Source organism: Amblyomma americanum, chromosome 5 (assembly GCF_052857255.1).
Source record: "Amblyomma americanum isolate KBUSLIRL-KWMA chromosome 5, ASM5285725v1, whole genome shotgun sequence".
In the NCBI taxonomy this organism is placed as follows: Eukaryota; Metazoa; Arthropoda; class Arachnida; order Ixodida; family Ixodidae; genus Amblyomma; species Amblyomma americanum.
The window spans coordinates 190,118,800-190,143,101 of NC_135501.1; the positions used below are offsets into that span (position 1 = coordinate 190,118,800).

Below are 24,302 nucleotides of genomic sequence, written 5' to 3' on the forward strand. Positions count from 1 at the left end.
GAAAGAAGCGCGCCAAAAGGAGCGCGCGAAAAAGAACAATAAAGGAGGCGTGCGAGCAGGCAGGCAGCGGCTTCAGGAAGAAACCGGCCTCGCAGTCGCGGCAGCTTGGCGGCGACGACGACGAGCTCTTTCCGCGCGCGCTCACGTCCGTAGAAAGAGCGCCGGCGTTGGACGCAGCGAGAGAGGGGGAGCCACCGCTGCGCGCGCAACGCACAAAGAGCGCATAACGGCCCCTCGTCGAGGAGAGAAACAGAAGACGAGGCGCGGCGCTAGAGGCGCGCGAGAAAGGAGAAAAGAGACTTTTAAGCCCCGGAAGAGGAGGAGATGTCTCTTCCGAGCTCACCATTGGCTCGACGTCGTGTGACGTTGCATCGGGGGCGGTCTCTGCCGTGGGCGTGGTCACGGGGTCCGGCTACAATGGCGGGAGGCGGCCCCAGTAGCGAAGGCAGCAGCCTCGATGCCTTATTTACCCAGCGGCGCAGCTCGGCGGCGGGTGGGGAGCCGCCAGGTCGAAAAAAAATCCTCAACGTTCGCGTGGAACCGAGTGTGGTGTTTCGGTGTGTGAAACGTGTTGGCATCGGCGACAGCACTCGCGCGCGAAACCAGCGAGCGAGACGGAGAGAAGCGTAGCCTATCGCCGTCGGTGTGTGCTTCTGGTCGGCGGGGTTCGGTGAGCGATGCGCGAGCTGCGATGACGGCGACGAGCATGCTGGGCCAGCACAAGGGCTACCAGGACGCGTCCGGCGGCTGCGGCTCCATGAGCAACGGCGCGGCGTCCGGGGCGGCCGCCATGCAGCCGCTGCAGAGCGCCGCCGGTTACAACATGGGCATGGGCATGCACGCCACGGGCTACGCGCCGCAGTCGTTCGGCAACGCGGCCGGCTCAGCCATGACGTCGGGCTCGGCCTGCATGTCCCCCTCGGTGGCGCCGCTGGGATCGATGAACTCGATGAACTCGCTGGGCCAGGCCGGCATGAACGGGGTGTCGGCGGGTCTCATCGGCGGCCTGGGTCGCGACTTCTTGCCGGCCGTGCCCGCCGCCGGACCGGCGACCGCGTCCGGCGGCGGCGGCCCGGACTCTCCGGGCGCCCTGCAGAGGGCCCGCGCCGACTCCAAGGCGTACCGGCGGTCTTACACGCACGCCAAGCCGCCCTACTCGTACATCTCGCTCATCACCATGGCCATCCAGAACAGCCCGAGCAAGATGCTGACGCTCAGCGAGATCTACCAGTTCATCATGGACCTGTTCCCCTACTACCGCCAGAACCAGCAGCGCTGGCAGAACTCCATACGCCACTCGCTCAGCTTCAACGACTGCTTCGTCAAGGTGCCGCGCACGCCGGACAAGCCGGGCAAGGGCTCCTTCTGGACGCTGCACCCGGACTCGGGCAACATGTTCGAGAACGGCTGCTACCTGCGCCGCCAGAAGCGATTCAAGTGCGAAAAGCGCGAGGCCGTGCGCCAGGCGCAGAAGTCCACGCCCGGCGGCGGACACCACCACAACTCCAAGGCCAAGGTGCCGGCCTCCGAGTCTCCGGGACACATGATGCAGCCCCCTCCGCCGCACCACCAGCAGCAGCAGCATCAGCAACAACAGCACGCTCAACAGCAGCAGCAGCAGCATCATCAGTCGCAGCAGCACCCACAGCAGCAACAGCACCACCATGCGTTGGCGCCCACCTCCAATCCGGCCATGCTGGGCATGGGCTACGGCTCGCACCAGGACCCGTCCAGCTGTTGTTCGCCGGCCATGGGACCGCACCACGCGCTACACGAGTCCCTGCTTAAGGTGGGTGTCCCGAGCGCATATAAGCTGCGGCGCCAGAGCCTACAACAGGCTTGCATAGAAGTTCGTGCAGGGGGTGACGGCAATCCCGACACCTGGCCATCCTGTAGGCTTGAGGGCAATGGACGGGGTCGCAGGTTTTAATGCCGATCCGCATTTCGATCAGGCACAAACACACACGAATGCGTAGACTTCAGTGCACGTTGAAATGATCCGGGCGCTGGAAACGAATTGGAGGTGTCAACTGCGGCCTGCGAAGTATCCAGCTGTGCTAAAACCAGTTTTTTTTTTTCCTTTTTGGTCGTTGGGGGCGTTAACCGCCGCATCAGTCATGTGCGCAGGCGGTCTGTGTTTCAAACGATGAAAGTGCTGTCACAAATACCAAAGTTTAGTCCTCGAGAAAAAAACATGCGTTCCGCTTGCAGCGGTAGGGTCATTAGAGTTCATTACGGCGATGACCTGCGCAGGAATGATAGTCACAGACACACACACTCCAGGCGTTCACCTGCAATGTGCATACGTATGCGCTGATAAGCACCACACCCGGGCACTGTGACATCGGCCGGGTTCGAGGAAGTGTTGGCTGTAGGCTCAGGGGGCATCGCGCTCTGCAGTGAACAATGCGAGCACTCGAAACCAGAGCGTGAGTAGTTTGTCCTGGGAATTTCCATCAATTGTACGCGGTATCCTCCCATAAGTGAAAGGGAAATGAAGTTGCATAGGCGACGATCTTTGCTGACGTTTCTATTGGGAGTCCGTTTTGAAGACACACTTTGGCGATGATAAAGGCCCGTCTAATCACGTGACCAGGTTAAGAGCAATAACAACGGAACTTGAAACTTGCAGTGCATTTGCGACTGTACACGGTTGGTGAAAAGTTCCCAGGCCACATGGTCTGCTTTTCGTGGGTATATCCTGGCAGTTATGATGCCGATAGAGCTATCAAACTTTTTAGATATCAGAACGATGCTTCTTCTACCATGCATGCAGACATTTTGAGCTTCGGGAGTGTCATAACTGCGTGACTATACTGCTCAAAAGCTGATCCTGTGGCCTGGAAACTTTTGATCAAACCTGTGCATTCGGCGTTGCATGTACCGTTTGCAACGGTCCTGCTGAGCATGCGTGAAATATCAAGACACCCGGTGCTTTAACAATGCTGGTAGAGCCAGCAGCGGTTATTTTTGATATGTCATGGAGGGGCTAGCTACGACCTCAGTCCCGGACGTGACCACTTGTTGCGGAGCTTTGTGTCAAGAAATCAAGTTCTGCAGTCTTCAGCGAAAACAGGGCGATGACTGCCATAATTACAAATGGTAGACGTTTAGTGTCATCATTGTCGATTCATTAAATGCGCAAGGGTTCCGTCGGCATTGACATCACCTGAAACAACTGATAAGGTGGCATCCAGCTGCTAGACAGATGAGAACGTCTGTTCGAGCGTCAACCATCGCAACAGCGAGGTGTAACATTTTATACGATTTTATGAGTGTGGAATTATGAAAGCTTGCAAGATATACAAGGTTCTGGTGTCGTAGCTCGTTGTTAGTTGAAGAACAATTGAACTTACGCAAAACCGAAGTTAATATTTGCGAACAGCCAACATCCCTTTCACATGATGACATGGTTGTCAGGACGGCGCCTGGCTTTGGTTGGTCAACAATAAACAACAGATTATTTTCGACGAAGTGCAGCGGAAGAGGGCAGAGTGGGTGAGGGAACAAACGCCGGTTAATGACATCCTAGTCGAAATCAAGCGGGAGAAATGGGCTTGGGTAGGGCATGCAATGCGAAGGCAAGATAACCGCTGGTCTTTAAAGGTAACGGAGTGCATTCCAAGAGAAGGCAAGCGGCCCCGCCGTGGTGGCTCAGTGGTTAGGGCGCTCGACTACTGATCCGGAGTTCCCGGGCTCGAACCCGACCGCGGCGGCTGCGTTTTTATGGAGGAAAAACGCTAAGGCGCCCCTGTGCTGTGCGATGTCAGTGCACGTTAAAGATCCCCAGGTGGTCGAAATTATTCCGGAGCCCTCCACTACGGCACCTATTCTTCCTTTCTTTCACTCCCTCCTTTATCCCTTCCCTTACTGCGTGGTTCAGGTGTCCAAAGATATATGGGACAGATACTGCACCATTTCCTTTCCTCAAAAACCAATTATTATTATTATTATTAAGAGAAGGCAAGCGTATACCAGGTGGCGGCAGAAAGTTAGGTTGGCGGATGAGATTAAGAAGTTTGCGAGGATACGGTAGCCACAGCTGGCAAAGGACAGGGTTAATTGTAGAGACATGGGAGAGGACTTTGCCCTGCAGTGGGCCTAGCCAGGTTGATGATGATGCAGGGGAATAATTTTTTCTAATTTCAGCCAAACGAGTGTCGCTTACAAGAACACTTATATTCTACAAGCAAACGTAACGAGTGATTCGAGAAAAAAAAAAAACGACTGTCTTCTATCTGCTTCCTGGATCTGTTGTGTACGCTTATATGCAGCTACATTTAAGTCCTATGGCCGAGGCGACTGTGATGCAAATCAACGAAAATAGCAATTGCAATTAATCTAATGTGCAGACTTCAAATCGTCTTGTACGCTGTACTCATCAATCCAACTGGCGACACTTAGCAAGAATCTCCAAATGAGGTTTGAGGAAACGCACGTTTTATTTTGTTCTCTCGCAGATTTTTCATTTGATTGGTTGCGCACAAGCCGCACATTGTTTTAAGGTCCCTTGGTATCAATGAAAATAGCCGGACGCTGAGTATGTTTCACGCGTGCTCGCCGTTGGCAGGGGTCAGTTTTAAATCGAACAACGAATTCTTTTTCCTCGTTAGGCACCTTATGAGCGAGTACTTGTATCACTTAGAATAAAACGAGAAACCACGTTGACGCTGCACCATAAAATCTCGGTAGGATTCTGTTGGCAGTCAATACAAGCTCGACAGAATCACTGCTCTGATTTACATTTTCCTGTTGTCAATTACGCTTATTAGCAGGACACGTGGAAATGATCATTGCCAAGGTATAGAAGGTGTGTTGTATACAGCGTAATAGAGCCTCTAACGTAGTGCATATTATTACAAAAGGTCGTACGTTTCTGGGTTTTGTTTGTGGTATTCAACGGGGCCAAAGAGTGCGATATTTTTTTAGTAATTCCGGGCTATAAAAATTACTCCATAATTAGTGTTTTTAGCTGGTATTTTTTGGTGCAAAAGACAGTTTAATATAAGCCCTCGTTTTTGTCCTAGAAGTAAAATGTCCTATTTCTTGCTCTCACTATTTTATGAAATGTCGAAGAGGTAGGTTGCACAAAAACCGTTTACAAAATCAAATCTCATTTTTTTTTCTTATTTATGAAAATTATGTTGTCTCGTGAATTGCCACACCGCAGAGTTTCCGCGTACGTGCAAGAGCTGCCTACTTTTGTTTCTAATGATAATTGGTTTTGGGGGAAAGGAAATGGCGCAGTATCTGTCTCACATCTCGGCGGACACCTGAACCGCGCCGTAAGGGAAGGGATAAAGGAGGGAGTGAGAGAAGAAAGGAAGAAAGAGGTGCCGTAGTGGAAGTCTCCGGAAATAATTTCGACGACCTGGGGATCTTTAACGTGCACTGAAATCGCACAGCACACGGGCGCCTTAGCGTTTTTCCTCCATAAAAACGCAGCCGCCGCGGTCGGGTTCGAGCCCGGGAACTCCGGATCAGTAGCCGAGCGCCCTAACCACTGAGCCACCGCGGCGGGTTGATTGAAAATGGGTCTTTCGGGAAAGGAAATGGCGCAGTATCTGTCTCATATATCGTTGGACACCTGAACCGCGCCTTAAGGGAAGGGATAAAGGAGGGACTGAGAGAAGAAAGGAAGAAAGAGGTGCCGTATAATGGAGGGCTCCGGAATATTTTCGACCACCTGGGGATCTTTAACGTGCACTGACATCGCACAGCGCACGGCCGCCTTAGCGTTTCGCCTCCATCGAAACGCAGCCGCCGCGGTCGGGTTCGAACCCGGGAACTCCGAATCAGTAGCCGAGCGCCCTAACCACTGAGCCACCGCAGCGCAAAAGAAGACATGCTTACAGTAAATCGTCGCAGGAAGCTTCGCAGTCAGGTCACCGTTCGGATGCATTATCTACGAATATAATCGAGATTGAATTCATTCTCTCTTTTTATATACCGCAGTATTCCTACCGCGGAAACAGGCAGATCAGTGTGCACGATTCTACTTGTTCGGTTTTCAGAAAATAGTAACGGTATTGAATTCCTTTTGCCTCGTGCCTTTTTATCTCTACGAGCACCGTTATTTGGTCCGCCTTTTATGTGACCGCCTTCCGATGATTACATTACGTCACTCATAAAGCAAATACTGCGTCCACTCTATGCACTATCGAGGCCAGGCATATCTATCGAAGGCGGCAGACTGATATCTTTCTCGCCTGAGCAGGTACATGCAAATAGTTTGGAGAGTTTTACACTGCTGACGTTTGCACGCTTTAGCGCTAATCTTTATCGTTTCTAGGTTCTATTTAATATAGCTCTTTTTTTTGTACCTCCACCTGCGGTGTACACACACGTACACCTCACATACGTACTACTAGATTTCAGCAATTGCGTCAATATAGACCTGTCTCAGGCGTGCATGTAGGCGTATGTCGTTAATCTCTATTGGCAGTCGTCTGGGTCAATATTTCCTCAAGATTCCATGTCTCTCTGTACATAAATGTCTATATACGGGCGCACGCTGTCTATATAGCTGCAAAGGCTTGTGGCGTGCTTATCCACTGCCGCAATTGTGGACCTCGAACGGTGACCTTGTTTATGGTACGAGTCATACCCAACATCAGCCCCAGTTTTCTTTTGTCTTAAGGACCTGGAAAAAAAAAATACTTTGAGTGTCGACACACGGCGTTGTTCACTTCTACACACGCCGAAATCGCCATGCCTGGAACTTCAGCATTAAACTATTTCTTTTATTTTTTTCGCCCAGCCGCCTGAAAATTTTGCTAATATAAAATCGCAATGTTTCTATTTTACCTTTATTTATATAAGATGTTGTAGGGGTTTTCTTGGTTGGTTCATGGGGTTTAACGTCCCAAAGCGACTCAGACTATGAGGGACGCCGTAGTAGAGGTCTCCGGAAATTTCGACGACCTGGGGTTCTTTAACGTGCACTGACATCGCACAGTACACGGAGCTCTATAATTTCGCCTCCATCGAAATTCGACCGCCGCAACCGGGATCGAACCCGCGTCTTTCGGGTCAGCAGCCGAGCGCCATATAACCACTGAGCCACCGCGGCGGCATTGTATAGGGGGTTTGGGGGAATTTATAGATAAAATTATTAAATACGTGGGGAAGAGGCGGCAGTGAATAACGACTGTGTTTACATTGCCTAACAGTTCTTGGTGGCTCTTTTAGAATCAAGAACAATTAACGGGTACTATGGGTGAAAGCGTTTACAACCATGCTTGATCGGCAAATATTGCACTCAATACGCAGGAACTTACAAGCAGATAACATTCAGTACAATACATATACTTATTCAGTATCGATAGCACGACATAACGCACCATTGAGTTGCCTGGAGTTTTATGAAAATATCGACTAATAGCGCTGTGACGATGCGATGAAAGTTACTTATTCAGTATCGTTAGCACAACATAACGCACCATTGAGTTGCCTGGAGTTTTATGACAATATCGACTAATAGCGCTGTGACGATGCGATGCAAGTTTCATAAGTTCAACAATGCTAGAAATATGTAATTGTAGAATAGTTTTAATATATAATTACTGTGTGCGGAATTAATAATAAATAGGAATGAATTTGTTCTGGTCATTCTTATCGACATTTAGAACGTATCGCAAAAAGGCGCTCCGCTTTTAAGCCTGGACGGACAGGTATACAGTGCAACACTTTGCGTGTCTTGTGAAATAATCTATTTCATGTTCCCATTTTTTGTCCAGGTCTTGAGCTTCATTTCTATACTTCGTCTGTATTTATCCAAGTTGCGTATTTCTATTACTCGTTGATTTTGAAACAAGTTCGCAATTAGGATGTTATCAAGGCTTTGTGAATATAATGCTTGTATCATTTTTCCTTCTTGATGTGATAACGCTGCAGGTTAGAATACAAAGATGAATTTTAAAGTGCTATCTTTTACCTTGCCACGTACATATGAGCAACAAAGCCGTGAAGAAACGTAGTACATTATAATTTTTTTTTTCCAAATCCAAATCCAAATCTAAATCCACTTTATTTCCGACCTACAAGTTGGGGGTCCCCCATGCAAATAGCTCCCACAGACAGCTTGACTGGGCCCTGGGGGCCTACAGGCAGCATCACGCAGTGGACTTAACAGCACAATCAAAATAATATGAAGACGAAGCTTATACCTAGAGCAAATGCAGTGCCTACACTTCCTAAAGAGTGATACACACAGCAGATGTCAAAAATGATTATGAACATGAAACTTATACAAGTAGCGAATGCAGTGTTTATGCTACTTGAAAAGTTATAAAGTAATATTTCAATATAATATATTTCATTTCAATACATTTAGAAACCAAAACACGCTAGCACATTATGATGCAAACAAAAGATGATAGATTAAAAACCAATCAGTTGTCCGTCGGTCGAATAGTGCTGTCAGTTCTTATTGTCAGTGCCTGAAGCTATGTCGGTATACAGCGAGTTCACTTTCTTTTCTTCCATAATGTTGTACCGGCGCCTTATTCCGTAATCCTGACGTGTCTTTACAGGACAGTATCTCTTTAGTACTTCATCCAGGTGTGGTATATGTTTTAACACTGTGGAGTGAAGATTTTACTCATGCAGTGCCCGGCTTAAAGATTTTAGGGGTCACGTGAGGAGGAAAAAGCTATACTTTTCTTTAAGCGGCCTCAGTGTGCCTTGCAATCTAAAGACCATGTCAAAACCTGCCTGTCATCGCAGTCGGTCGGTATTTTCGGGCTCCACGGGCTGTGAGATAATCAAAAAAGTTTTTGTGTCTGAGCTGCTTAATTGCATTCGCCGCCGGACATTATTGCGCTCACAGAAACCACCGGAGCTGCTGACATGCTCTGCGGTCATGGTCGCTTTTCGTTACGTTCAGACAGTTGGATTCCAACTTTGCTAAAGCAGGCATTAAAATATTAGTTCCCTCTAAATGTTTTCACGTGTTGCTTGAATACATGCGGTGTATGAACGATCTTTTACTCTACATAATCGCCGCCTCTGTATACGTAGGACTCGCAAGGAAATTTTTCAGTCTGCTGTATATGCTGCTCCGTACTGAGCATAGAGCCGCAGTGTCACGAATATTACTTTTTTTCAGATTTTCTTCCCTCTGCTCGAGTAATATTTAGCTTATTTCCTGGTTCCCCACAGGCTGTCCGCGTCGCTTAATGTTGCCTCTAGGCGTGATCCTTCCCCGTAACTCTCGCCGAGCCCAGCATCCTTTGAATTAAACGCGAGATGAGTATTTTCAGTTCCTCATTTCGGCTGCTGTGGCCACTGTCTGTAGCTCTAGTGTGCGCACGGATATGAAAAAATCGGAACGCCAACTCATCTCGGCACATGTCGGAAATTAACGGCCGGTCGCTGACGTCATCACGTCTCTTGTGACTCTCCAAATGTGTTTGGTAGGATAACAAGTTTCTTTTACTCTCAAAAAATACTTTGGTTTGGGCTAGTTGGTGCCTGTCCTTTTGTGTTCGTGTGCCTCTTTGGTCCTTGTTGTTTTCGCGCCGTCCTGACATAATCAAAAAATCTTTTACTCTGACGAACGAACAGCTCGCGCAAAAACACAAAGGAAGAGGGCATGTACCAAAATATGCGCGAATCCTTACTTTGCCAAATAAACGATGTGAATATCTCAAAATTGAACTATGCAAGGTATAGGCAAGGTAAGAGACTGGGTTCCTTAACTTAAGGGGAATTAATGCGTGAGGATAGAACGAATATTGTATGCGCATGTACCGTTCTGTGTCGCATCAACAATTCGATTTGTGTGCTAGCTTGACCGTTTTGTCTAGTTAAACGCATTCACAAGGGTTACCGATAATAACTGGTATGAACTAATTGCGCACCGCAACTCCCTTTGCAAACGCACGAATGGCGCGACTATCGTACGGGTTGTTTTAATGGTCGCTGTTGAACTCGCTGGTGGTTGGTTGCACCGAGCGGATTTGGCGACGGTTGTTGACGATCAAAGGCTGTCGAAAGGTGAAGTCACGTTAAATAGACAGAGAGGACAAATCGAAGTTTGTCTACATCGATAGGTTACCACGTTCCAATGACGAAGACGTTGCTTTCACCGAAAATTTTCGGTACGAAAGCACTCCAGACGTACCAATCCCGAGTAAGAATTTTGTCTTGTGTGACCGGAGTAACTCGGGTAAGCTCGGAGGAGCGTCGCGCAAGCTGCAGCCAATCGGAGGAAGCTCGGAGAAGTTCGGAGGAGCGTCGCGCAAAGCTGCAGCCAATCGGAGGAAGCTCGGGTTAGTTCGGAAGAGCGTCGCGCAAGCTTCAGCCAATCGGAGGAAGCTCGGGTTAGTTCGGAAGAGCGTCGCGCAAGCTGCAGCCAATGGGAGGAAGCTCGGGGAAGTTCGGAGGAGCGTCGCGCCAGCTGCAGCCAATGGGAGGAAGCTCGAGTGAGTTCGGAGGAACGTCGCGCAAGCTGCAGCCAATCGGAGGAAGCTCGGGAAAGTTCGGAGGAGTGTCGCGCAAGCTGCAGCCAATGGGAGGAAGCTCGGGTTAGTTCGGAGGAACGTCGCGCAAGCTGCAGTCAATGGGAGGAAGCTCGGGAAAGTTCGGAGGAGCGTCGCGCAAGCTGCAGCCAATGGTAGGAAGCTCGGGTTAGTTCGGAGGAGCGTCCCGCAAGCTGCAGCCAATCGGAGGAAGCTCGGGAAATTCGGAGGAGCGTCGCGCAAGCTGCAGTCAATGGGAGGAAGCTCGGGTTAGTTCGGAGGAACGTTGCGCAAGCTGCAGCCAATCGGAGGAAGCTCGGGAAAGTTCGGAGGAGCGTCGCGCCAGTTGCAGCCAATAGGAGGAAGCTCGGGAAAGTTCGGAGGAGCGTCGCGCCAGCTGCAGCCAATGGGAGGAGAGCGTCGCGCCAGCTGCCACAGTGTGGAGAGAGGGTGCGACGATGAAGAACGAGAAACGCGGTTGTGTGCAATTTTCATGTATTCAATTCTGTGATCTCCTCTCCCGTTCTATTTTTGTTTTGTTTTTCTTCCCTCTTTAATTATTCTGATATATTACCCCAAGCACTACCATTAGCTTGGCACCAGTTTGCCCTCTTCTTTTGGCTCTCCCCACTGAACCCCGGCCTACCCCCCGTCGTGGTTATGTGCCATGCCACTAAGGCAACAACAACATGCAGATCCCCCTCTGTGTGTATGTGCCATTCCACCAGAGCCCAGACACATGCAGACGACAGAAAGAAAATGCGAATAATGAACACACGCTTTCGCGCGTCTACTCGCGTTAACTACGTGAAAACCCTACCACTTTTTCTTGTTTCTACGAGCAAGAAAACATAAAGAATAAAATGCAGGTATAGACACCATCGGCCGTTTTCGATAGCAGACTGTGGTGCGTCAATGCAGTTTTTTTTTTTTTTTTGCTCGAATTCCCGAGGATCATGTTTTATGGGAATTTAACGTTCCAAAGCGACTCAGACTATGAGAGACGCCGTAGTGAAGGGCTCCGGAGGTTCTTTTACGTGCAATGACATCGCACAGTACACGGGCCGCTAGAATTTCGCCTCCATCGAAATTAAACCTCCGCGGCCGGGATCGAACCCGCGTCTTTCGGGCCAGCAGCCGAGCGCCATAACCAGTCAGCCACCGCGGCGGCTCTAATTCCCGAGGTCAGGCTGCACAGGCATTTCACTGCGAAACGATGATCACGGAATCCTTTTCGGTATGAAGTCACGAGTTGCATGCATCGGTTAGCGGGGAAAAAATGTTCCTTTTTCAAGTCTTTTTTTCTCAGCAACGAATTCCTATTTTACTGCCGGAAACACCAGCATAGCCAGAAAGAACAATAGAACTGATTTTTTTTTTACTAACAATAAACATTGAATACGTTGTCCTCGATGTTTCTTTAACATTTTAGAAAACATGGCGGCGTCCGGCGAAGAAAGGGCAGTGTGAAACCAGCAAGTCCTTGTCGGTCGGTATACACACGCTAATCACGAATTACCCTAAGAGGGGGTTGGCCGTCCACTTGCGCATTCCTTAATAGGGGCGCGGTATGCTGCTCATGCCCTCGGATGGAGTTGCATCCCTAAAAATACGGAATACATATCTTTGGCAACGAAAATACATTTCTTCTTCAAAACATGCGAAGTTCTTACATGATTTTAACCTTGGTTTCAGTCTCCTCTACGCTCTAAATAAGATTATGCTTAGGGGAGTAAAAAGGAGAGATAGCTATCCTTTAGCGCACTCTTTTTTATCAAAGACAGTGCGCTAAAGGACAGCTTACTCTCCTTTTTACTCCATCTTGTTTAGAATGTACTTGCTAACCTCAAGACCTCAGGGGCCGCGTTTAGAAGTCTCCTTCCATCGCTAATTGCTTCAAGCTACTGTGATTTAAGGTTGGAACATGCCTCCATTGCCAACAGTAATTCCGTATGTTGAAGGATCGAAATCTACCCCGAAACATGGTAGAATACCCTGCCCGTAAAAGGGTGTGCACTAGAGGATTGATTATTCTCTTTTTACTCCCATATAGGGGAATTCTTGTTTCAGCGTCAGAAGACATCAACACGGATGAACGTGCACCCCGCCGCGGTGGCTCAGTGGGTAGGGCGCTCGGCTACTGATCCGGAGTTCCCGGGTTGGAACCCGACCGCGGCGGCTGCGTTTTGATGGAGGCAAAACGCTAAGAGGCGCCCGTGTACTGTGCGATGTCAGTGCACGTTAAAGATCCACAGGTGGTCGAAATTATTCCAGAGCCCTCCTCTACGGCACCTCTTTCTTCTTTTCTTCTTTCACTCCCTCCTTTATCCCTTCCCTTACGGCGCGGTTCAGGTGTCCGCCGAGATGTGAGGCAGATACTGCGCCATTTCCTTTCCCCAAAAAACCAATTATTATTATTATTATCACCATGAACGTGCATATGAAAAGGGCAGACGCATGCACAAGGAACATATGTAAACGGTGACGCTCGTTCTGTTCTCGCTGTTGGTGGTGTCTTCCCGTTAACAACCATAGCGAACATCATCGTTCGTGCGCTCATCATTAAGTTCATTGGAAAGGAGTGACGCTGCATGTGAACTCCCGCTTTATGCTATAGCCGCTTATTCAGCGATAAGTGTAAGCCGAAAAAAGGAATACAGTCGTTGGGCGTATACACAAGAGTGTACACAAGACCCATGCAACACCGTTACTGTTTAGAAGCAACGGGAATGTCAGGTTCATAATCAAAGGTGCATTTGTGAGCCCCAATGAGAACTGTGGCATCATGACTGTTAAGTCCAGGCGTGCATTGAAACGAAAATTTTATTTCAGTATTGTTAAAGGTTACAGTGATTCTTCGGAGTGTTCTTGTGGTGCTATATAGCCTAAATTGTGTTCACATCGCTAGCTTTGTGTGAGGGATGGTGCGGAGACGTGCTGCTGGTCGAGTGGTGTATTTGCTTGACTGTGTAATAGAAGTAAAAGACGGTCTTGGAATTTATGAGGATGATAAAAATCTCGGGACACACAGATATATCGTAGCGTTTCTCTATACGTATATGTGTTCGCAACTGCTTGCATTACGTTCGATTCTCGCAAGAATTCTCGAAACAGTGACCATCCCTAAGCGTTGTATTCGCTGGAAGTATGTTAATAAACCTGAAGTATACGCACTTGAGGTACTAACGCCCTTCCATTGCCGATGTATGCGTGTTTATTTTGTGAACTGCAACGGATGCGTGTTCTCTTTTCGGAGTACACCTTAGTGAACAAATTTGTTTGTCTTATCTCAAGAACTATGTAATAATATAAATGCGGTGGCTGTAGCTTTTGCATGATAATGATGACTAAATGTGATAAACAAAATGACAAATTAACATTTTACTTGCAGAAGGCTTTGCAAAAGGTATACGTACAGAGTACATCATTGGCGCTTTCTTTCTACTAATAGCGCTGGACCCTTGTAACATTTTGGCAGCCACCGCTTGGCGTCAGCCATTCCGTAGCCAAATTGATCAGCATCTTTGCCTGTGTGGACAACTAGTGAATGGACAGTGCATGAGTGCCATAAAATCACGAATCGTTCCCATACCTGCTAACACCTTTGTGTGTTCGGCCACTGATTTGCTGTCTATGTATATCTTCCACCATGCTACACAGCTTTTGCGAGGCAGTGCATAGAGCGTGTTGCTGCAATGTTTCCCATACAGTAGAGGAGAACAAGCATTCGCCAAAGAACCCGTGGCGATCAGATTTGACACGTGGGGAGGGTTGGTCATAGCAAAACCACATTGATCTTTTTATATATTAATATGTGTTCCTAGGCAGCTTCAATTTCAGCATTTAGTTGAACTTTCTCAGAACCTGCGCTTAAAAGTCTGTCATGGTTTAATTGGAAGCAAGAAGACTGAACCATGCATTCGTGATTGAGTCGCGAATTGGTCTTGAAAGCTTTTTCATTCCAGAACCGAGGCTGAGCTTATGTCAACCCGCAAAAGCCCGTCAGCAGCAGCATCCAGCTGCTTTGATAAGCTATTTTGTCGTCTGCTGTGAGCTGGAGATTGCATGAAGGGCGACGATGATGGTGATAACGACTTAGTGGCTTGCGATCGCAGTGGATAACCACTTATGAGCATCTAGCTTCGCTCGGCACCATGAGGGGTGGTTCACTTACACTCACTCATGAATATTTTCTCAAATATTTATTTCAACATTACACCATACAGATATAATGTCGAGGATGGCAGGCAAAAAGCCTCCTGGAGGCTTGACCGGTCCTGCATCCTGGTGTACACTTGACAGAGCAGCGGTGGCAGTCAGCTCATCAGAACACAAGAAGTGAATAAAGAAAGCCCAAAACAAAACATAGAAACATTCACAAATATGTATGAAGGAGAGACAGAGATATTAAAGAAATAATAAAGACAAAAATATATTACATTTTATGCAGTATAGGAACGCATGAAGGCTTTAAAGTTTGACGGGTTCATGCTTAGAATGTCGATACCCATTTCAATTAGGGAATTCAACAACCTTGGTAAATTATTCTCAAGCATCTGTTTGCTATAATTAGTTCTGTATCTCGAAACATTCCATATTTCTGTGCGGCGTGTAGTGTAGGCAGGTACATTCTGATGCAGGTTCGCGATTTTCACTAACGTAAAATTATGTTTCCTGCTGCTATTTCCTGCTGCTTTTTCGTCCCTCCATGCTCTCTTATCTATTCTCACATCAACAGCCACTCACACCCAGAACTTGACAAGTTATCGGCGGAACACAATGACGCGGACGCAAAGACGAGATGCATGACAATGAAGAACTTTTATCTGCACAATACTCCCTCACAAAAATTTCTTTAGACAGTCTATAGACTATCCATTGACTTCTGTCTATAAAGTCTATAGAATCTCTATAGACAAACCTCTGAGAACAGTCTATGGGCAATACAAATCATATAGACAGTCTATAGACAACCTATGGATTTATGGCCGTACATTTTTGGTAGACTTTTGTCTATAGACAGTTCATAGACTATGAAGAGACAAAAATAAATATCTATAGGAAGGCAATAGAGCCTATAAAAAGTCTATAGACTGTCTATAGACCGTTTTTGTAAGGGCTGAAAGAAACATTACCGCACAAAACCCTCCACACATGAATCTTCTCGTCACATCTCCGTAGGACACGTGCAATGATGTAAGCTTTCTGACTTTTATTTTTTTAATTTCTTATTCAGTCCCAAGGTAAGCACGCTCTTTTTCTGTTGAATGTATAGATGCAACACTTACGCAGTTTTATTTGTGATTGCTAATGTGAGAAGGCTCTAAAATTTCTCGCTCGTATCGGTTAATTCTCTTGGCCAAAATGGTCCACCGGTGGAACATCGGCTTACATTTTTCGCAGCTGCGGCAATGAACCACCAAGTGCCCTCCTTGGTTTGCGACTTTTACTCACACTCACGTCCACTCATAGGAGGCTCGTAGCCAAAAATATATTTCGATATAGGCCCAAGGTAACTTTTTGCATCGAGTGGGGATGGGGAGGGGTGCTGGGTGGCACATGCTTAAAAACAGCACAGGAACCGTGGGAGGAGGGATCAGCTTGATTTCGGAGTTTGGGGGAGGGGAGAGCCCTCGAGTCCCCCTTGATTACGTGCCTGACTCACACTCACGCCCACTTTCTCATACTCACACTCTGAACAACTGACTCAAACTCACAGATGTGAGTCTGCGTGACGAGGAACGAGGACACTAGTCACGCGTGAGTGTGACAACCTATCGAGCAGTATACGACCAGTACTTCTGGATACAGTACTACTTCTTGACGAGCTAGAATTTTGTTCAGCCTCTCATGTCGCATGAAAGTCTCGCGTCACCTTCAGTTCAGACATCGAACAAATTTCTCGCCGAGGCAGTGCTTTGTGATCATACGTGGAGGTACGCGTATATCTAAATCTAGCCTTGTTTCAGATGCGGGAAATCAGTACATGTTAGGAAACGGCTGGTTATTTTCGGGTACGCGCAGGCGACCCTGACACAGCAGTGCTGATCTGGAGCGGAGTAGGGATAACTCTCGTTTCCGATATTGTTCTTAGATATCCTTCAATGTCGCCATCTGACGCTGCATGCGCCGGACACGACGCTTCTCAAGGTTTTTTTATGCAGAAGCTGCAGAGAAACGTTCTGTGTGGCTGTTCTGAACAGTCATAGTGTTGCACCGTACAAGTTTGCATCATCCACGTCATATTGCGTATATATATACTTTCCTATCTTGTGTGCGCCTTCAGTAGGCATGAATGTGTAGATGACGGGTGCCGCCTATCCGAACAATTAGTTGGTGAAGGTAGGACCTACTGCATAAGCTGCATGACGGGTTTTCACAGAGGCCCAAATATGGGCATCTTTTGTCCTTGAAGTTTGGTAAATGAGCCTGAAAGCATGTGAAATTATGAGCATGTGAAAGAGTGTTGTGTATGCAGTGCGCTCTTGAGTGGTACGAGCTCAAAAACTACAGCTCAGCTGCCCACCCTCAATAATGTAGTGCACAAAGTTACTAGATCTGATTATTTGCCAGAGGCGTCAACAATTTTTATAAGTTGTATGTTGGGTTCTTCGCACTCAGATAATCTCGGCAGATAATCAAAAAAACTTCCTTGGGGGGTATACACGGAGTAGCGTTCGAAAAAGTTCTCAAACGAAAACTCCCTCCTTCCCTTGCTGGTCAATGCGAGTGTTCTAGGGGAGTAAGCACCCCCGATAATACACCCTGCATGTCCTTGGAATGTAAACAGACATGTTTATAGAGGCTATATTTTACTAAAAGGTAATAAGAGAATGCTATAGATCGTTCATAGACAGTCTGTAGACAAGCGTTCTCTGAGATTCTAGTGGACAGAAGTCTACAGACTGTCCGCAGAAAAATGTCTACCGAGGGTATGTTACACAGAAGTATGCACACTCTATACACAAATGCACAGAGTTCTACTAATCTGTGTGGTCATAAATTCATAGATCGTTCAAAAGTAGTCAGTAGACAAATGGTCCCTGCTGGTCTATAGTAGACAGAAGTCTGCAGACTGTCTGTTGAGTCATATCTACTGAGAGCCTAGTAGACGGAAGTCTGTAGACTGTCATTAGACAAAATTTTACTGGAAATGTAAGGCCATAAATAGATAGGTTACCTTAGGCTAGACAAATATCCACTGAGGGTCTGTTAGGAGTATATGCTCTCTCTGGAGAGATATGTTTGCTGCGAGTCTTGTGTAGAGGTCTGCAGGCTCTCGATAGATAACCTCCACAGAAACTATAAGGCCATAATTGCGCAATATTTGTCTGCAAGCAGTCTATACGCCTTGTTGATAAAAGTTTATGGACAGTTCACAGACTGTCTGAGGGTCTGCGCTGCGCCACATGCCTTGAGCCTTTGCACCCGGAAATAGTCTGATAAACATTGATTAGCTTCATCTCCGGCGCCTTTGTCTGAGTACGTATGCACTCAGAAATGCATTACCTGAAGTCTCTCACCTATTGAAATGAAATTGGTCACATACGAAAGAAAGTATAGTGCCTGAAGGATGCAAAAATTTTATTTAGGACATCAGTTTTATGTAGTCGAAAAGCCCGAAGCGTTTCACAGCACCTAAGCTGGATTTTAAATGTTTGTAGTTGCCTCACGGAAACAGGTTTAATAATTACGGCGTCTGATCTAGTAAAACATTTCTCAGCGAAAAAAATGATCTCTTCAACTTTATATATTAGATCAGCATTTTAAAGCAATAGTTGTGCAAAACTCTCATGAACATTGTAAATTAAAATGTTAGTTCTGTCCCATCTGCACGCTGTAATATTTATGATTTGCTGAACAGGAATGTCTGTTGCCATTGTGAAGCTAGGAAATTTTAAATCTTGTGATTTCCAATTACTTTTATGAAACAGTCTGCAGTAAACGAAAAACATGATTCCATCACAACTCTCATATCCTTTTATATATATGCGCCAGATTTTATCCACATCGGCATAGCGGTCGCGTAGTCAGATCACAGACATTTTTGCTGAGTAAAAGCTCCGTGTTAAGTTCACTAGGAAGTTGGCGTCATTTTCAAGTCGCCCTACACCACATTGTTTTGGACGTGTGCAAAATGGAGTTTGATATTCGAATGACCGTAATTTTATAGCTTTTTCCAGGGTGAATTCGAAAGTTGTGCACTATTCGAATGTCAGCTGTCTTTACTGCGACAGCTGTGTGTGTCTCAAAGCGAGAGATCCCTCCCTTACAAAAATTTAATTAGACAGTCTATAGACTGTCCATAGACTTCGGCATATAAAGTCTATAGACTCTCTATAGACAAACCTTACAGAAGTCTATAGGCAATACAAATCCCATAGACAGTCTATAGACAATCTACAGATTTAAGAACATGCACTTTTTGTAAACTTTTGTCTATTGACAGTCTATAGACTATAAATAGACGAAATAAAACATCTATAATAAGGCAATAGAGTCTACAAGAAGTCTATAGACTGTCTATAGACCATTTTTATATGGGCTGTCACGGCGATGGCCGCTTCACGGGCAGCTGCATGCGAGAAGTGGCGCACTCACGAGATGATGTATACTCACGTCTGCCTTTAACAGACGGGCACGGGGAGGTTCGCGCCATCATGTTCTGGCTAACTCATGCCGCTAGATATTTCCCATTGGACGTTACTATGGCTCAAAGAATAGAGACGGAGGCATCTGAAGAGGAGATCGTGCTCCGACCTTTTTCATGTTCCAAGGTGGTGGTGAGCAAGCGCGGTATGTGGAAAGATGGTTGAAAAGATCGACCGGACATTTAGCAGCGCATTAATATCACGGACGTCGAGATACCGAAATGACAGTTGCAATATGTTTAGTAACTCTGCGTACCGGGTGTAGGATGACCGTTGCGTTTTTGCCGCTACACTCGCATTAAAGCCACACTTAAGTTCTAGTGAATGCCTCGCGACGTCACGAGTGACGTCTTTGTGTTCAGACTTATCAGTGATCGGCATTGTGCTCCAATCAGCGTGGCGCGTTGTCATGACAATTGTGATGTGTCACTCCCATTTATAAAAATTGTCTATAGACAGTCTTTAGACTTCTTACAGACTCTATTGCATTCATATAGATATTTATTTTTGTCTATTTATAGTCTACAGACTGTCTATAGACAAAAGTCTAAAGTGTATGGCCATAAATCTAGGTTGTCTATAAACTGTCTATAGAATTTGCATTGCCTATAGACTGTTCTCTAGGGTTTGTCAATAGAGAGCCTGTAGAATTTATATACAGAAGTCTATGGACAGTCTATAGACTGTTCAAAAAATTTTGTAAGGGTCCATTCTTACTAAACAGCTTGTCGCGTTGTCTTGACTTCATGCGTGACGTCACTGCTTCAGACTACTCAGCGTGACACGTTACGAATGATGTGTTACGCCAGCGACAGCGACGCCGCATAATGGGAAACTTGGCATTAACAGCTGTCGCTGTAAAATGAAGCCACCTGCGGGTCCCGTTGGAGAACGGGACTTTTTCGTTATCCAGCTCGCACAATGCGAACGGAGTGATGGCAATATTCCATGGATAAACCGGCAGATTATAGCGTTCTCTCTATCAATGTTGCTGGGAAAGCCGGTGATAACAGACCCTGCTTTCTTTACAGGCGTGACTCCTCTGTCGCGTCCATCTGTCGCTGAACTTTTGCGTTGCGTTGGCGTAATTGTGGCGTCGGTTTCTTTTTTTTACGGTGTTTGTTGATGTTCTGACACATTTTTATTCCGTCTTGGAGAGTGTGCAGCATCGTTGTGCAGCATGTTAAGGTGACTAGTTTCCTTTAAAGACATTCATGCCTACTATGCTAATGTTCAGTTAATAACAACATTCTGGTGGCTCATTACGTATGTTGACGTGAAGTCAGCAGACTATATTGTCCTTATCGGTGAACACATCAAAACGGTAGTTTTATCTTATTCGTGATCAACGGCGTGGGATAAAAAATGTGAAATGAGAGCCAAGTAAGAAACTTAAACATGTCCGTGGCCCACTGATATAATTAGTAGTGTGTATATTATTTTCATAAGGCAGCGCAGCTTTTTATGGTCGTCGGTATTTTCGCAGTGTTATAACGCAGGAGGAGACTGATGAAAACATTAGGACGTAAGAGTGTGTTAATGCAAGAGCTTCCTCACACGTTGGTCATTTTCGTTCATGCCTATGCAGCCTAAAAACTCTCTGTATTAGCTTTACCTTTGGTGAGACGCCACAGTGCCTGCATATTCCTTCATAGATTTCTGTATACTCTTATATGTATCCATATAACTGTGTTATCCCTTTGAGAGGCTGGTCTGTCTCACTGAAGCTACACATGGCGGGTGCATATACATGGCCTTGTGTCAGGTGTCTTTCATGGAGCGGGAAGAGTCGCCGCTTAAACGCATTCAATCTATGCGCTGCGTACGACGTCATATATCATTTAAATGGAACTACGTTCGCAAGACATTTGAGGCGCTTTTGATTCGGCGACTCTGCTCTTGACGAGGTCTGCAGCAGGGCTCACTACGCAGTCCGTGTGACGTCTTGGTGTGCACACAAGATCGACCTGTGATTGGTAGGAACCTCATTTGGTGACATTTTGATTGGCTGGGGCACTGGCATTTCCACAGGTCATGAAACAGTCTTACGCACAAGAATACATATTATAAACGCTTTCGTTAACTATTGATATATGAACTTATCCACGTTTAAGAATTCTTGTGAACCATTTTGAGTATAGAGCAGTTCGCTCTGCTTTGATATTTAAATTCGCGTTCTGTACCTACTTTTGTGCATCGTTATTATAATATCCTAATCAGCGTCTGACTGTGGACTTACGCTGTAAAGTTCGCACCCTTAAGGATGCGTTTGAATTCCTATAACTCGCACCCTTGCATTCGCAGAAATTGGTGCAAGGTATGGTCGCACACCTGTTCAGTGCAGTGCCATAGGTACAATGGCATCGCTTTGGCCGACTGTTCTGCAATTTCACAAGTATCGAGTGTTTTACTTCTTCACAAGTGCATAATGATTTAAACGACGCTCGTTTTTTTTTGTGTGTGTGGCGCGTGCACTCTTGAGCGCACTGTGAATGAACAGTCCTGACGAAAAGCTGTCAACGACTTGTCTCAATATAACACTAGAATTGCAGTGTCTGTGACTATAATTATGATACCCACGGCCTATACTTCAGATTTCACGGAGTGTCTGCACCTGTTTGCAGTGGAGATGCATTTATGATGACCGCGTGATGTTCACGGCATATTTTATAGACTATAATGGAAAAGGACAAAGCTCCACCAAGGCGGTGGACCTCACCTTCATTTTCACCTTCATTTTGATCACTTTGGCGTTCGGCTGCTGAGTCCAAGGTCGCGGGATCGAATCCCAGTTTTGGCGGACGTATTTCATTTAAATACGCCCTTGTGCTGTGCGGTGTCAGTGCGCGGCAAAGAATCCCAGATGGTTGAAATCAATCCGGAGCCCTAACATACAGTTCCTCTCCTAGCTCCATGCGTAGCTTTGAGGCGTTAAGCCCCGCGTATTTTTTAAACTCGCGAGGCTTAGCGCTAAAGCCTAGCAGTGCTGTGTACTACTACTACTAATAATAATAATTGGTTTTGGGGGAAAGGAAATGGCGCAGTATCTGTCTCATATATCGTTGGACACCTGAACCGCGCCGTAAGGGAAGGGTTAAAGGAGGGAGCGATAGAAGAAAGGAAGAAAGAGGTGCCGTAGTGGAGGGCTCCGGAATAATTTCGACCACCTGGGGATCTTTAACGTGCACCGACATCGCACAGCACACGGGCGCCTTAGCGTTTTGCCTCCATAAAAACGCAGCCGCCGCGGTCGGGTTGTGTACTAACGACGTCTTCGTTTTCCCTTTTTTTGTGCCTTTCGCAGGGCGACCCCCATTACAACCCCTCGAGCCACCCGTTCTCGATCAACAGCATCATCGCGGCCAACGAAAGCAAGGTCGACCTGAAGCTGTACGAGATGTCCGGCTACGGCGGCTACAACCCGCTCTCGCCTCCCATCGCGGGACACACGGCGCTGCCCAACGACTCGTCCACCTACTACCACCCGTCGCTCTACTCCATGTACCAGTCGGCGACGCCCAGCCTCTGAGACGAGGAGCTGCGGGACTTCTGAGCGGCCAGAGACCCGCCCGCGGAAGACTCCCGCCCCCCGCCCGTCGTGCGGACTACCCCGAAGACATCGCGCGCGGCCCCCGCCCCGTAACAGCTGGCTTGTAGCGGCGGTGATGGAGCTGCTGCAGAGGTGCGTGCATGGTCCCGGCGACTCGGCCCCGACGCAGAACAGCGCTGGACAAGCGGCGACGTGGCGCATGGTGTTCTCAAGACCGGCCCCAGAAGGTCCTCCTGGCCACGTGTAGGAGACAGAGAGAGAGATACCCCTTCCTGAAACCTCTGCGAGTGTGTCATCCGAATCCATGTGCAAGATCCGCATGCGAATGGGGAGCGTCTGGAAGGTGGCTTCGAAGTTGGTGGCCCGTTCTTGTTTGGTTTCGTTTACGGTGGTTCAACGTCCCAAAGCGACTCAGGCTATGAGGGACGCCGTCGTGGAGGGCTCCGGAAATTTCGACCACCTGGATTTCTTTACGTGCACTGACATCGCACAGCACACGGGCCTCCGGAATTTCGCCTCCATCGAAATTCCGCGCCGCGGCCGGGATCTAACCAGCGTCTTTCGGGTCAGCAGCCGAGCGCCATATCCACCGAGCCACCGCGGCGCGCAATTGGTGGCCCGTTCTGTAAGCCGTTCTGTTTCAGGGCGCCATGTCAGCTCTTTGTCGACTTCCTTCGCGTCACATCGCGTCCCTCCTCATGTCGTACAACCGCGAACCGCTAGCCTGCTGTAGGTAGGAGGAAGCGTGGTCGGTTTAAAAGAGCTGTGGCCCCTGGAGGAATGTGGGTCTGAGGTGTCGATCAAGATCAAGATCGACCCGCGCGTGAGCTTCGGGCTTCCGTATGGCGTCCCATCAGAATTCACAGAGACGACTTTCACGGCCCTCATAACTGAGCTCAGTGGAGCCCAAACGCATTGTTTCCATCGACGTCGTGGGCAACCTGACCAGTAGAGGTGCGCAGTAGGCCTAGCTGGACGTACACTGTCATCTCGACGTCATCACGTGCGTTGTACGCTCGCTTGAGAAGCGTAGACGCGGAGAGCTAGGAGCCAATGGTTGGTCGCCGAATCGGGTTCATGGTCGAGGCCATGTTGCCAGTATGCAAGATTGAAGACAAAATCTCAACCTGGCTGATGATGCAAACGAAGAACACTGACCATCACGCAGGAGTCGCTGTGGACACTTGCAGAGTCTCGCGGCACTGAAGACCTTGCTTGATTTTCCGTTCGTATGTAGAGATAATTGCTGATTGTACTTAAGTTGCAAGACTCATTTAGTTATAACGCGCTTGTGGAAAACTGAGTGTATCAGTGCCACACGAGAGCTGGTGCTCCGCAGGGTGTTAGAATTTACTCCAAGCGACGAATCTTTAAGTCGCGGTTTATGCTACCTTGGTTTCTTTTTCAAACCTAAATAGTTACTCTTGGTTTGCAACGCGTATTTTTTAACGCGTATCACGCCGAACATGTTCAGTTCGCTCCACTGTTTCAATGTGACAGGACACTGAAGCCAGTAACTGAGATTCAATACGCCCTTACTTCTCGCGTAATTACGCTTCTATTTCAAAAGAAGCAAATGCGAATTCTGAATTTAGTCTCTTGAAGAAAGAATCAAGGCTATCGCATGATTCGATATCT

At 47.4% G+C, this 24,302-nt stretch overlaps 1 protein-coding gene across 1 annotated transcript; it reads left to right on the forward strand.

Moving 5' to 3' along the window:
• Window positions 1-464: 464 nt before the first annotated feature.
• LOC144133277 (silk gland factor 1-like) lies at window positions 465-22,932 on the forward strand. The gene is made up of 2 exons (XM_077666226.1): window positions 465-1,789; window positions 22,419-22,932. The coding sequence occupies exons 1-2, from the start codon at window positions 692-694 to the stop codon at window positions 22,641-22,643; spliced, it is 1,323 nt and encodes a 440-aa protein (XP_077522352.1). The 5' UTR covers window positions 465-691; the 3' UTR covers window positions 22,644-22,932.
• Window positions 22,933-24,302: the final 1,370 nt, after the last annotated feature.